This window comes from Chrysoperla carnea, chromosome 2 (assembly GCF_905475395.1).
Source record: "Chrysoperla carnea chromosome 2, inChrCarn1.1, whole genome shotgun sequence".
NCBI classification, from domain to species: Eukaryota; Metazoa; Arthropoda; class Insecta; order Neuroptera; family Chrysopidae; genus Chrysoperla; species Chrysoperla carnea.
Window position 1 is genome coordinate 46,565,247 of NC_058338.1, and position 13,738 is coordinate 46,578,984.

At 29.3% G+C, this 13,738-nt stretch overlaps 1 protein-coding gene and 1 non-coding gene across 2 annotated transcripts; one reads left to right on the forward strand and one right to left on the reverse strand.

Annotated features, from left to right (window-relative positions):
* Positions 1-1,024: 1,024 nt before the first annotated feature.
* Positions 1,025-12,296, reverse strand: LOC123292185 (helicase POLQ-like). The gene is made up of 15 exons (XM_044872746.1): positions 11,675-12,296; positions 10,421-10,690; positions 10,175-10,353; positions 9,405-9,678; positions 8,213-8,406; positions 6,800-6,945; positions 6,502-6,736; positions 5,278-5,492; positions 5,013-5,208; positions 3,343-3,418; positions 3,127-3,284; positions 2,968-3,063; positions 2,810-2,908; positions 2,197-2,520; positions 1,025-1,118 (listed from the first exon to the last, which is right to left on the reverse strand). The coding sequence occupies exons 1-15, from the start codon at positions 12,150-12,152 to the stop codon at positions 1,035-1,037; spliced, it is 3,024 nt and encodes a 1,007-aa protein (XP_044728681.1). The 5' UTR covers positions 12,153-12,296; the 3' UTR covers positions 1,025-1,034.
* Trnai-aau lies at positions 3,996-4,069 on the forward strand. Its single transcript has one exon. It is a non-coding gene; the product is annotated as a tRNA-Ile (tRNA).
* Positions 12,297-13,738: the final 1,442 nt, after the last annotated feature.

Here is a 13,738-nt window from a genome sequence, read left to right on the forward strand (position 1 = left end):
AAAGCTTTTTTGACATTCTTACATTCTTAAAATACTCTAAAAGCTATATTCTAAAATACAGGATGCTGTTTACGAATATGAAAAAATCAAACGAATAACTATTTCTTTACTCATTTTATAAATTCCTATCCCTGTCTAGTTTTATCCGTACTTTCCTTGTAGAATAAAAAAATGTATTTATTTCCTTATACATCCTGTATCTTAGACTTCAAATCCTGAGAGCATACAATTAAAGCGTATATTTATTAATCACAAATAACATTCTCTTTTTTTATTGCAGCAAAATTTCAAATATCGACCCTATTTTCTTTACATATTCATAATGTTTTAGATGGCTACCGAAAAAATATTACCAACAATTCTACATCGAATTTTCATCCAAAAAATTTCTTTGTGGTTTTTGGATCCGATATGATATTGAAAGTTGTAAAAAAATAATCCCCTCCTTATTTTTTCTGTATAACATATTAGAGAAAAAATTTTAAGAGGATAAATTCTACCAACATTATTTTTTTTGCTTATTATTCAACTAATAAAAATCGAGATATTTCGAAAATTACTCACGTTAATTAGCGAAATCGTACTTCGTTCACGGTATATCAAATTCAACAAACTGTAAGGGAACTTTTTTGAAGGAAGTTTGATGAAGAATTGCTGGTATTCTTTTATCTGTAGTGATCTGCACAGCCTGTACATTTCACGCTCTACAATCTTTTCTCACGTAGAACCTTAGTATCCCAAAAAATATGGCTTTAGAAAATGATTCACAATATTTTTCTAATAACTGAAATATTGTAAAACATTGCATAGACAAGAGTCAATAATGTTTCAAAAAAATCATGAAATGTTTGTGATCTGTTTCTATGAAATGTTCTGCAAAAAAAGTTATTCTGTATGACTTACAGCCTCATTGAAAATTTTCAAAAATATATAATTTTCTGTTTTGATATATTTCCATAATTAATTTATAATAAAAAAAAAAACTATGTAAAATTTATAAATATAAAAAAAAATTCTTTTAACGTGGCAGACAGCTACGATATTTGATCTTCAACGTTCAACTCCAACAAATCTTGAGCATCTTCACGTAAATTTTCCACTTTTTGTAGTAAAATCAACTGTTGGCAAATAAAAATATGTTTTAAGCCAGTAATAGAAAAATAAAATTGGGTACACCTATGAAAAGGAATAAAGTTTTTATATTTAGCAGAAAAGCTTCAGTCGAATGCATAATAACAATTGCAATAGAATATATATTTTTTGTAACTCCCACAAAAATAATATTAATAGTTTTGTAACTATTAATAGAATATGTGTAGAGGGTTTTGCTACATTTTCAATTCTTTCTCTTTTTATTTCACCATGGAAAGAAAAATTGGAACACATGGTGGTCACTCGGGTACGGTATTAATTTTTGGTCAATTTTCTACTACCAAATAAAGAATAAGGGGTCGATTGGTGAAACCTACAATTTATCTTCGTTTAGCTCCACTATGTCCATCAATTCAAATAACTTTTATCAGGGTGGCGATCGACCTGGAAATGTCAGAGAATTTTGAAATTCTGTAAAAGAATCTAGAATTTAATTCTGAAAACCTTATACGTCTTCATCGATATGTTTGAAAGTAGTATACGGTATGTCTGATTAATTATGTCTGAATGGAGAATCAATGTTAAATTTTATTAGTATTAAATATTCAATTCAACGAACTCCTATAGCTCTCGCTTCATTTTTTAAAGGAGTTCCTCATATTTTTTGTGGCAATTTTTACAAACATATGCACAACCCCATTGCTTAAAACAACCAACTATATAACAGCAATTAATTAAGGAAAAAAAGAGGTAGAGTGTTAGATGAAGATGATTTACCCTAATGAATGTTTTTGTATCAGAATATGAGGGAAAAAAATATTTTCATATATTTCGAATAGGAAAATTTCAAATTATGATGCGTCATAAATGGTCAGGAAATTTTTGCTATCATAATGGAAAAGTCAGAGAATGTCAATTAATAGACCAATTCGATCGCCATCCTGTTTATAAACGTCAATATTTACTATAAATTAAACGCTAAAATTTTAGAGATATAGATATTTTGAAAAAAAATCAGTATATTTTCTACATGACTCCACAAAAAAATTCAATTTATAATATAAAACTAGCTATTAGAAAGACCATACAAAGAAAATTGTTTACCTTTGCTGTATTGATCATTTGTATTGCAACTTTGGTACTCAAATTGGGTATTGCTTTAACTAAAGTTAACGGCTGAGTTGTTGCAATTGTTTGTAAGTTATTGAAACCAGCTTGTAATAATTGTTTGGCACGCGATTTTTTCACATGAGGCAGTTCTAATAATGGTAATAATTCTGGTGTACAACAATGAACTAAACGGCTTGATAAATCATCTAATAAAGCACAAAAACATCGAAATTCCTCTAAATTTTCACAAAAATGAAATAAATTTGATGCAAAACTTGCTGATGATGTCATCAATTGTTGTAAAAAACCACGATTAACCTAAATTAAAAATAATATTTTCAGTATTTCAATATAATTTTTTTTTAATTCCTTTTAAATGCATTAATACTACAATCACTCGGACTCTTCACCTTTCAAAAAATACATACGAATCGATACCGTATGATATGTATAATTAAATAAAAAGAAGTTGCTATCTGTAAAATGGACGCTAAATAAAAATTTTGTCTTGAAAGCGAGTGAAATATTGCTAAGAAAATTCTGCTTTTCTTCTGTGTATTTAAAGAAAGCGTGTGTAAGTTACTTTTAAAGAATGACATTAACTTACTTTAAACTTTTCAGCAACCAAAAAAATAGGAACCTCCTTCCATAATTCAAGTAACATTAATGTTAAATAAAATCTTTTATACACACGTTCTGGTAAATCCTACAAAATATTTTAAATATTAGTTTATTTTTAAAATTTGAATTTTTTTAAACATATACTCGTAATGGTTGTCCTCGCATTATTCGAATTGCAGAATATTCAGTAATTCCAATCACTCTTGCGGCTACCACTTCATCCTTGTCTAAACTATTATACTGTAAAAAGGTATTAATTTTAAAGATAACTTTTCTAATCAAATTTGGAATTATTTAACTTACAGCACCATAATAAATATCCCTTTCAGGTCGTATTGATTCGGCTAAATCATAAGGTGTAACCAAATATAAAAGATGTAGTGAATTTAGTAATACTAAACTTCTTTGTGCTATAATCAAATCTGCAAAAATCATTTGGGCTTTGGTAACTTGTAAACCACCTAAAATAAAATCAAGATTTGTAAAAAATGATTTCATTTGGAGAATAAATTTTCTTACTCTTTATGGCAGCTTTTCCTTGTCGGGTTACTCCTAATTCCTCGTCACATGTTAATACAACTTTAGAGTCTGAAGGCTTAAAATAAAATAAAAATTTAATAATCTATAAAAAAGTTTTATTTATACAGAAAATTGACTTCAGGTACAGGCAAAGAAATTTCCCATTAAAAAAAAAAAAAATCCTCCCAAACCTGGAAAAATCATTTTGATAAAAGGCAAAAAAATAGAGGATTTTAGAGCTAAAAAAAAAGAGACTAACTAGGGTCAAATCCTTAGAAATTTTACGAGAAAACACGGTTTTATCTTGAAAAACCTCGTTTCTCGGCTTGTATGACTCATAGGAACTTCGTTTGAAGTTCAAATTGAAACTTTTAATGGTACCTTTTTGTAAAAATAGGTGCTACGGAAAAGCCGCGTACTATAGTAACGAAGTATCCTACGATAATTTAAAAAAAAAGAATAAGCATTGTCTTCGTTTAGAGTTGGCCTAAAACTTCTGCATAAGTATTAGTCTCATAGATGTATGATGAAAACGGAAATTTACAAACTATAGTGTAGAGCGATTATTAAAGCTGTCCATTGCAATCTTCGGTTTGTTGTTATTGGCATTTGATGATACAAAATCTTTTACTATTTGAGTAACTTGTTCAAGTGGCCCATTAGCTCAGTTGGTTAGAGCGTCGTGCTAATAACGCGAAGGTCGTGAGTTCGATCCTCCCATGGGCCAATAATTATTTTTATATGAAAACAATTTTTATATTACTAGTGAAATTTACAAAATATATTTAAAAACTCCGGAGAAATTTTCGGGTACGGAACCCCAAACTCGCAAGTGAGATCGTATGAAAAACATTCTCCGTTGAATTACTTTCTAGAGCCTTCTCCAAATGGAACCGCTTTTCAGGATCATCGCCTATTTTTTAGTTGTAGTACAAACAGTATAATTACCAGTACATAATTTGGACCCAAAATAAATAATTCGATGGGTATTGGGTACTGTGTTCTAATTGAAAAATGATGAAATAATAGCTCACAGTAATCAGCTAACATTTTGATTTTTCTATCGCAAATTTTCTAAATATCGTAAAAAAGATGTTAGTTATTCTGTATTCTTTGGTTAAAGTCTGTTTTGCTAGAGATACAAACAAATCTTTGTTTTTTATCTTGGTTGTTTTTATAGTTATTCGAAAAATAATTTTTCTCTGCTTTTTGATAAATGAATAAACTTTTATATATTCATGACCATGAATTCATGACAAAAGCAAATCGATGAAAAGGTCTATTATGGATGTTTTACATTTAACTAAATTTAAAACTCTAAAGAGAGACTGGAGGCTATAAATCAGTGGTTTTTACTTTTAAGCCCAGTGAAGCGCGGGTATCAATCTAGTTAAAAATAAATTTCAAATCATTTTAGTATGACTGTAATTTAAAAATGATTTAGTTTTACCAAAACAACCGCCTTCAGGTGGAAGACGCGCTTCATCCCTATACCTTTTTAATTAAAAACAGTATTAAAAATTCTGCCTTCTTGAAGTCTTTCTTTTCAAACTCGAAAACATTGCCAGTTCTCGTAACATATACATATTACAATACGCAGGATATATAAATATTTTATCCTGTTTACTTACACATCCTTTAATAATCTTTAACTAATTGAAGTTGCTTACCGTCATTTCAGGTTGATTCGGCAATCCATAGACAACTTGTTGTTCAAGTAAGGACTTAATTGACGAATCGACTACTTGTTTAATATTTAAATTCAATTTATCTTTTTGCACTGATAACAAAGTATACTTCATTAATTCGTTGATTTCTTTTCGGTTTTTTGCAATTCCAAGACCAATTACGCTTAGGAAAAAATTCCTAGATGTAAAATAAAATAAAATAATAATGAAACTTCTCAAGATAACAAAAATAAGGCAGGTATCATACTTTAAACCCAAATTATTATTTTCATGTAACGTAGACAATGCATGTTCCATAGACGATTCTAATAACTTTTGTAATCTTGTAATATCTTTTCGTGCACAAATTAGATAACTTTCACCCATCTCACCAAAGCCGGCTCGTCCTGCTCGTCCAATCATTTGTTTATACTTTGAGAGAGATATAAATTCGGATCCTACATACGGCGATCGTAAAATTACCTGCAAAAATTTAGTAGTATTATTTAGACTTATTATTGTCTAGTTTTTAGAATCTACTAAGAGTATTATTATCTATTAGGGAATTTGACTATTTCCTGAAAATAATGGTTATTGAGAAAATATATAGTCTAGGAATCGATACATTAAATTTGTTGTTATTTAGATATTAAGAAATATTTGAAGAGTAACTACTAACGAAACGTTTATAGAGTTTAAGTGAATTGAAGTTAATAAAGGTCCTATGGAATGTTTGCCGAAAGATTATCGACCATATCTTACCTCCACTCTCTCCTTCCCTAACTTCACCGTTTTTCAGAAAATACGAGAAGCATTTCCATTAAGAGATGGAAATTTTTACAAAACCTTTTAGATCCTAATTTTTCTGAAAAAGGTATGGTCTGTTATACGTTGCATTTTCAGAAATTCCCGTTCTAACACGTTAAAGATTAGGAAATTAAGAAAATACAGTAGAGTCCCAGTAATTCGAACATTTGATAATCCGCTTCCTATCCTACCCTGTAAGAGTACAATCCTACATGCATTTTTCTATACAATTCCAGTAACGTCCTGCCATAACGTCCAGAGAAGGATGAGGTTTTTCCTTATAATATTTCGGCAAGCTTTGGCTTATAATCATACAATTGTCACATTTTATTTTAGATAATCGATGGAATCTATAGCTCATAGCATAATCGGAAAATCGATACTGATTATTTATTGAAATAGTTTGGAAATTAAATAGATCCTTTATGTATCTTATGTTTTTGTAATGAAACTTTAATAACGATTTATTTTTTTGTTAACAGAGAACTTGTGTGACTTTTTTTGATAGTAAGCTAATATTCCAAAGCAAGAGTTCAATTTTTCGGCATTGTGGATTATATCTTCACTTTAAAATAAAATCTAAGTTTCCAATTTCATGATTACTGCAAATTTTTAAATAACAATTTTAATATTTTAAATTAAAGAAAAAAAGTCAAATATTCAGTTTCAAAACCAATTATCATACTCGTTGTGCTGGAAGATTAACGCCAGCTGCTAATGTTGATGTACAACAAATCACATTAATAACACCAGATCGAAATGCATCCTCAATGAGAACACGCTCTTCACTAGTTAATCCAGAATGATGATACGCGATACCGTATGGAAGAGTCTTCTTTAAAATGGGGCATAAACGTCCATCGTTTTGCATGATTGAGCATAATTGATGCCGTTCCTTTTGATGAAGATCCAAAATATTCCTTCAAATTAGAGAAAAGTTTATTATTCTATTTCCTTTGTATGTCGTTATATGATAAACATACTTATTTAAAACCTCAGTTAAAAGTACGGCAACATTTTCACAATTTTTCTTAGTCGGACAAAATATTAAACAAGAAGTTTCATATATAATCTCTTGGACTAGTATTCCAATATGATCTGGATCTAGTTTATTTGCAATCTCTGAAGACTGAAAGGTTATTTATTTATTGATACTTTTTTTGTAATTTATATTTAGAGAAACTATTAAGAGCAATTCTAAGAACTTTAAGTGGTTTAAAAATATATTTGGCAATTATTTATCATGTAGTCAGCTTGAGAATCGCTCTTAACATTTGCTCCACGTTTTTAAAGTTGTCCTGGCGTAGGATTTGTACAATCTAACAAATTTTGATATCGTTGATTTTTACGCTGATTGATGACATTGCACTTAGAAAAATAGTCAACAGTATTAAATGAAAATTCAAAGCAAAATAATATTCTAAAACATTCCTGACTAACCTGCGACCCGGTACGACTTATGAAATATTAACTATCAGCAATAGTAAATTATTATAAAATACAAATTTGAAATATTTATTATAAAATAAAAACATCATTATTAGTACAGTTTTTGTTTTAGGTGTAATAATGTTTAAGTATAATCCAAGTTACTCAAGAGTGGGTCGGAATAAAAACATGTTCCTGCATATTCACCATTTTATTTATCCCCGTTTTAGAATTAAAAATTCATTTATATGATTATTTGAATAGCAAACACTTTGTGTGAAACAAAGCAACTTTGCGATGATTACTAGCGGATTAGCCATAAGGCAAGGGTAGCAAATGCTACAGACTCCGTGAACAAAAGTTTTTGGTGAGGGCGATAAGATTTAGGAAGGTAAAAAATAGTATAAAAATACTCATCGACTAAAAAATCAGATCAATAATGCAGACATTCGCACTTGCTAAAAACAGTCTCTTTATTGATAGAATTTGCTACAGGCCCGTGCTGCTAAATTTAAACAGCATAAGTTTAAATTTCTTTAATCCAGCAAGGACAATGAAAATATCAATGAAAAACTCTTGATATTTTTATTACCGTTACTTTTGCTCCATCTATCACCGATAATCATAGATATCATTAGATATTTCCACGTCACATTCGAATTATTCAGAGATTCTATTGTATTATATTACTCAACGATGTAGACGTTTCTCGTATTAAGTTATGTTCGTTTTAATTGTTTTTGATTGATAAATTTCGTTTTTGGTCGAGTTTGGGTTGATTGTTTATTGACTAAACTACATCATATTGAATTTTATTAAATTATAACTCTATATTTTTTACCCGTGGATTATCACTCTACTTTCATAATTTTTATCTTGATTCTCATCGATTAGATTATTATTATTATTCTTTATATATTTTCCGTGCCAGAACAACCTTAATTCAATACAAAAATTATTTTTGTTACATTTTCCATATTTCTTGCAAATTGCACCATTTTTTCAGCATTATATTCAATTTTGAAAATTTTATTATTACATTTAAAATATTCAGTTAATTCTACTGGCCGAAAATTTCGGGTGTAGACTTCAGCATTTAAAAATTGACATAAGTCATTTAAATTTCCAATTGTGGCACTCATTCCGATTATTTGTATATTCTCTGTAAAAATAAAACGTAGTAAGCGATTGATTATAAACATAAATGAATAGTCAAATCCATATACAGAAGCAACTAAATCACTGCATCAAACAGAAACTATAAATTGTTTACTAATTCCTATGTCGAAAATTTTATAAATTAAAAAAGTTTAAAAAACAGAAATGTTCATATAGTACCTACAAATGGCGGTCTTTCATTTTCAAATTTCGAAAATTGTTAAACTATTTTCTAGAATTTTTTGTCGTGTATTTGAAATCTACATGCTATGAAATGAATTTTTAAACAAAATAATTTTTCTCCGAAGATTAATAGACTCGCCATTTGAAGCTACTTTAAAATTTTCAACTCAATTTAGAAACTAGTGTTTTGGTGTAATTTGTACCCTCACGGTTAAACAATGATATTTACAAAAGAATGTTTCAAATAAAAGTTGGTTTTTTTTTCATTTTAACTTTTATTTTTATAGCGTTTCTCAAAGTACGTCCTGAGAAACGCTATAAAAATATCTGTTATTTTCGTTGAACTTTGCTGAGCATTCAAATCTGATCAAATCATACACTATGAGTATGGCCTTAATTAAACTATTCAATTAAACCTTCACAGAAGTTAAATCTTACGTACCTAGAAGCCTGTAAGGATCAATTGAGCTCAAATAAATCTTTATTTTTTTATAAGGAACATTTTTTACATTTTAATTTTTTTCTATCTTTAACAATTTACAAGATGGGTCTTTCAAACCCAAGACTTAGTTGACCTATGTTGCTCATTTACGAATTCAAACTGAGTACGCTGTAAAAATTTCAGCTTAATATCTTTTTTTTGAGTTATCGTGTCGACGGACAAGCGGACAGACGGGCAGAAACCAGAAATGGATTTTTAGAACACCTACATCAAACTTTTGTTCATAGCATCAATATTTTTAAGCGTTAAAAACATGGGATAAAACTTAATATACCTTGATACATATTTCATACATACAGGGTATAAAAAATACAAACCTTTCAAATATAGGACAATAGATAATAATGTTTCCAAGACGCAACCACGACGAGATTCACCAAGTAAATGTATTTCATCTACAATTATCAAACCTAATTCTTTAATACGGCCATTTTCATACAAACTATAAATAAGATTCGATGCTTTCTCTATAGTTGCGACATATACACATCGCTTGTTACGACGTTGTCTTGGTGGATATTTCCCTTTACTACCCGCATATTCTTCAACAAGAAAATCTAATGCAATTTGGAATGGTGCTAATGCCCAAATCTAAAAAAAATATTTCATAAATTATTACAAGAATTGCAATAGACATAAATAGAGAGATATCCAAAAAGATTAATTTTGAACAAAAAGGTTTAATTTGTGCAATAGACATTGAGCGGAGCACACTGTGAAGAAGCAGGGAAATCCGATACATCGACCCCTAAAGAACCCACTTACTCATTTTTTTTTCACCCTCAACCATTCTGAATGGCATGGTAGAATTTCACTAACGTTGTTTTTCCTCATTTCGGATGAGCCGATGCCTAGATACCTTATGCTAGTTTTGCGAGATAATTTTGCTTTAACTAGCATTCACCTCTGAAAAACAGGATTTCATAGTTTCCCGCCTTTCTAAGAATAATTAAAGAATCTTGACGCAAAAAATCAACTTTGGATTTCATTTCGGGTTTTTTTTTTAGTTAATACTATTCCCTACATTTATTTTAGCCTAAAAAAGAAATTTTTTAATTTTGTTTATCTTTTAAATCAAGTTAAATACCTTTTCTTGAACAATCGAGACATAAGGTAAAATAAATAAAACATTTTTATTTCTACAGACAATTTCTTGAAATAAAAGAATTTCTGCCACCAAAGTTTTACCACCGCTTGTAGGTAAGGCGTATATTAAATTTTTACGTTGTTTTAATGCTGGCAAATTTAAGCATTCATCCTGCCAATCTAAAACGTAAATTAACAAAATAATAACAACAAATGAAAACTCAAAACATTGTCGTTCAAAACTTACCATATAATTCATCTATTCCTTTGGCACTAGCAAGCAATTCTTTTACTTTTAGAGGTAAGCCATAAAAAGGACCCATATTTTTAAATCCATTCAGAGTTAAAGTTGACGGTAAATTATTAAAAGCACTGTCAAATGATTGTGATGATATTCCATTGGTTCGTAGAGTGTTATTTGGACAATTATTGTTGTTTTTAATTGTTTTCGCGAAAGTGTCGTTTGTCAAATTAAAATTATAAGAACTTTCATTGAATGCACTCGCATTACCCTTTTCTAGAAACAGAAGACATACTTACTTCCCTTCTACATAAAAATATTGTAAGATCGATAAAAGCTTTTTTTTATAGATGTAGTTATTTCTTAAAGGATTTGAAAACACCTTTTGGATTTGTGTGCACCTTTCCGGATTTGTCTCCGGTTTTCAAATTTCTAATTTTGAATTTTTTTAAACTAACATTAAATTTAAAATGAAGTTTTCAATTCTTTTTAAATTGGACATACCGGCACGGCTTTAGTGGGCGTGAAAATCTGTATCAAGTTTTAAGTCTTTTTTGAGCACCTTGTATAATAAAGTGCTTCTATATTAAAGAACTCACAAAAGAAAGGCAAAGAGCAGTTACAGGTACCAGTACCACATCGTATCTTATAAAAAAACTTTACAGTGTTAAGAGAATTACTCCGACCTTAATGGGGGCAAGGGTCAACAAATTTAATTGTCTGATACTACTTATGAGGAATATTCTCTGGAAATTTGAATTCTTTAGGACCAAAACTTTCCGAGATATAGATAATTGATTGTCCGAGCGCTATTTCTTTATCTCTTTTTTTAAAAGCATGTATTCAAAATTTCTCGAAAACCTTTGGACCGATTTTGGCTAAACTTTGCACACTTCTTTACATACTGAATGCTAGTTTCTGAAAGAAGGGTTTTTTTTTAATTAAAGCAAATAGCAATTTTTGTTCTATCTGATGTAAAAGACCTATGATCTAAAAGATCTATATACCACGGTATAAAAATTAAAGCTCGATCATGTAAAAGACGATGTAAAAGACCTATCGATCTCTTTTCGCTTTGGACTTATCATGCTCACGGGCGAACGGTTAACGGAAATAGACGAACTAGATAATTTAATGAATATCTATACCGAAAATTTGGTCGGAACATAAATATATCTAAGCATTACTAATTTGGGACTAAATTTATTATACCTTAATATATTTCATATATATAGGGTATAAATATATATTTACGTTTACCTGGTATTGGTATATACTCTGGAATAGAGTGAATAGTATCTTCAATACGACTAAAGTCTTGTTCAACAGCATTCTTCAAATTATTACCAAAAAGACCATTTAATTCACACATTAGAGTTGTATTATGTTTGTCCAAAATAGAAATATCGTGATTTCTTCTTTGCTCCGATAATGATTCCCCTAATAATTCTTTTTCCATAACTAAAATGTTATCTTTGATAATTTTATCATTATCATAAAGCTTTGAAGCACTTTGAAATAAAAGTTGGCCTCCATTGGTAGTTTCATTTAAATTTCTTAATCGTTTTGCTTTTGGGTGAGACGGTGAACTATTATTTGGCAGCGATGTATTTGATTTTTTTTTCAAAGCTTGTGTATTTGGAATTTTGAATTCATTTTCCGAATGGTTTGAGGAATTATGAGGTACTGACTCATTTTCATTAGGGGAATCCTTTTCTTTATGTGCCGTTAATAACATAGCACCTCTTAATGAAACTACGGAATCTGAAGTCGTATTTAAATTTGGTTTTTGTGAATTACATCGTTTTTCCACCTCATTAATATCTTTAAGAATGGAATCATGTTCAATCCAATCTTCCCAAAAGTTGTCATCGTTACTAGTTCCCATAATGAAAAAAATTCGTTGTCACTAAGTTGGTTTCTGTTAGTAAACATGTGTTTATTTTAATTTACCGCTTCTTAGCTTAGCAATAGTTTAGTTTGCGCATGGGATTTTTTTCAAACTCGTCTTTTATTTATATTCTACCTCATTATTACAAAAGTTATGGTATTAATAGGTTTTCTATTTTAAATAATATTAAATATACTTAATTAAATCTTTTTTTTGTTTTCACTGTTTCAATATAAAATTTGAAATCGCAGATTTGTACTTTGGCAGAAAAATAATAATAAACAAATAACAAACTTCAAATCCAACAAGAAAAGTTTATTACACTAGAGGCGCCACAGCTCCATAAACTCCATAAACTTAAATGAACTGGACTTAATTTTGTGTGATACTATCAAAAATATTTGACAAAATTCTTTGTCCAATAGAATTAGTACAAATTTGAATAACTTTAGATGGCAGTAAATTAAATTTCTTACAATTAAATAAAAATAGTATTTTTACTTATTATCCATATATTTTATTAAAAATAATTAACCTTTAAATAATATATGTACAATGATAATAATTTTTATTTTTAATGTTTTTTATGGAAGGTAGAGGTAAAGAGGATAACACTGGTGTAGCAAAAGTATAAATTTTAAAAGTAGTAATTGAGTAGGATAGAGAAGTTCATATCAAACATACTCTTTCAACACAAGTGCTATTCTAGTCAATTCTAGAATTGTTATTTAATGTTTTCAGCTGGACACTTTTCTACTTTGTCACCTATTTAAGATGGATTTCCATACTCATGGAGGGTAGAGAGTAAGGACAACCAATTCTGTATATAGAAAGTGTCCATCGAAAAGCAGAAAATGGAGCTTCCCTAGTAAAAGTCTAAGTATTAAAAGAAAGTAATAAGAGTAAGATAAAGATCTGAACAAGTTGTTAAAGAAGGATAGAGAAGTTCACATCAAACGCCTTTTGCTACACAAACGCCATTTGGTCAATTTTTGAACTGGAAACTTTTTTACTTTAACCTCTATTTAAGATTGCTCTTACCCTCCACCCCATATCTATTTTAATAAAAATGTATTGAAGTGATGTAAAATTAGCAAAGAGTACGATTTAATCCAAGTTATTCATAACTCATTGTTAAAATCGTTGCTATATATAGCCAACAAAAACCGTGTAGAGAGGTTTAAAACCATAAAACATATAAAAAACTAAGTAATAAACATAGAGATATGAAGATAGAGAACGCTAGCCTGTAAGTGGATGTGATACGCGAAGTGAGAGGCAAGACTGCCTGTAAGTTCCCCTATGTCCTTGTCTAATACATTAAAATTTATACTTACACTTACTAAAACATATAATAAGTGTATATTATACATATGCTTATGACAAGGATACCGGGGAACTCACTCTTCTTTTCATTCATCATATCGCATCCA

Coding starts and splice junctions, on each gene's coding strand:
- LOC123292185 (XM_044872746.1), bottom strand. CDS start 12,152: ATGTTATTAACGGCACATAAAGAAAAGGATTCCCCTAATGAAAATGAG. Junction 9,679..10,174: donor TCTCGATTGTTCAAGAAAAG/GTATTTAACTTG, acceptor TATTTTTTTTAG/ATTTGGGCATTAGCACCATT. Junction 2,521..2,809: donor TGGTTGCTGAAAAGTTTAAA/GTAAGTTAATGT, acceptor TTTTTAATTTAG/GTTAATCGTGGTTTTTTACA.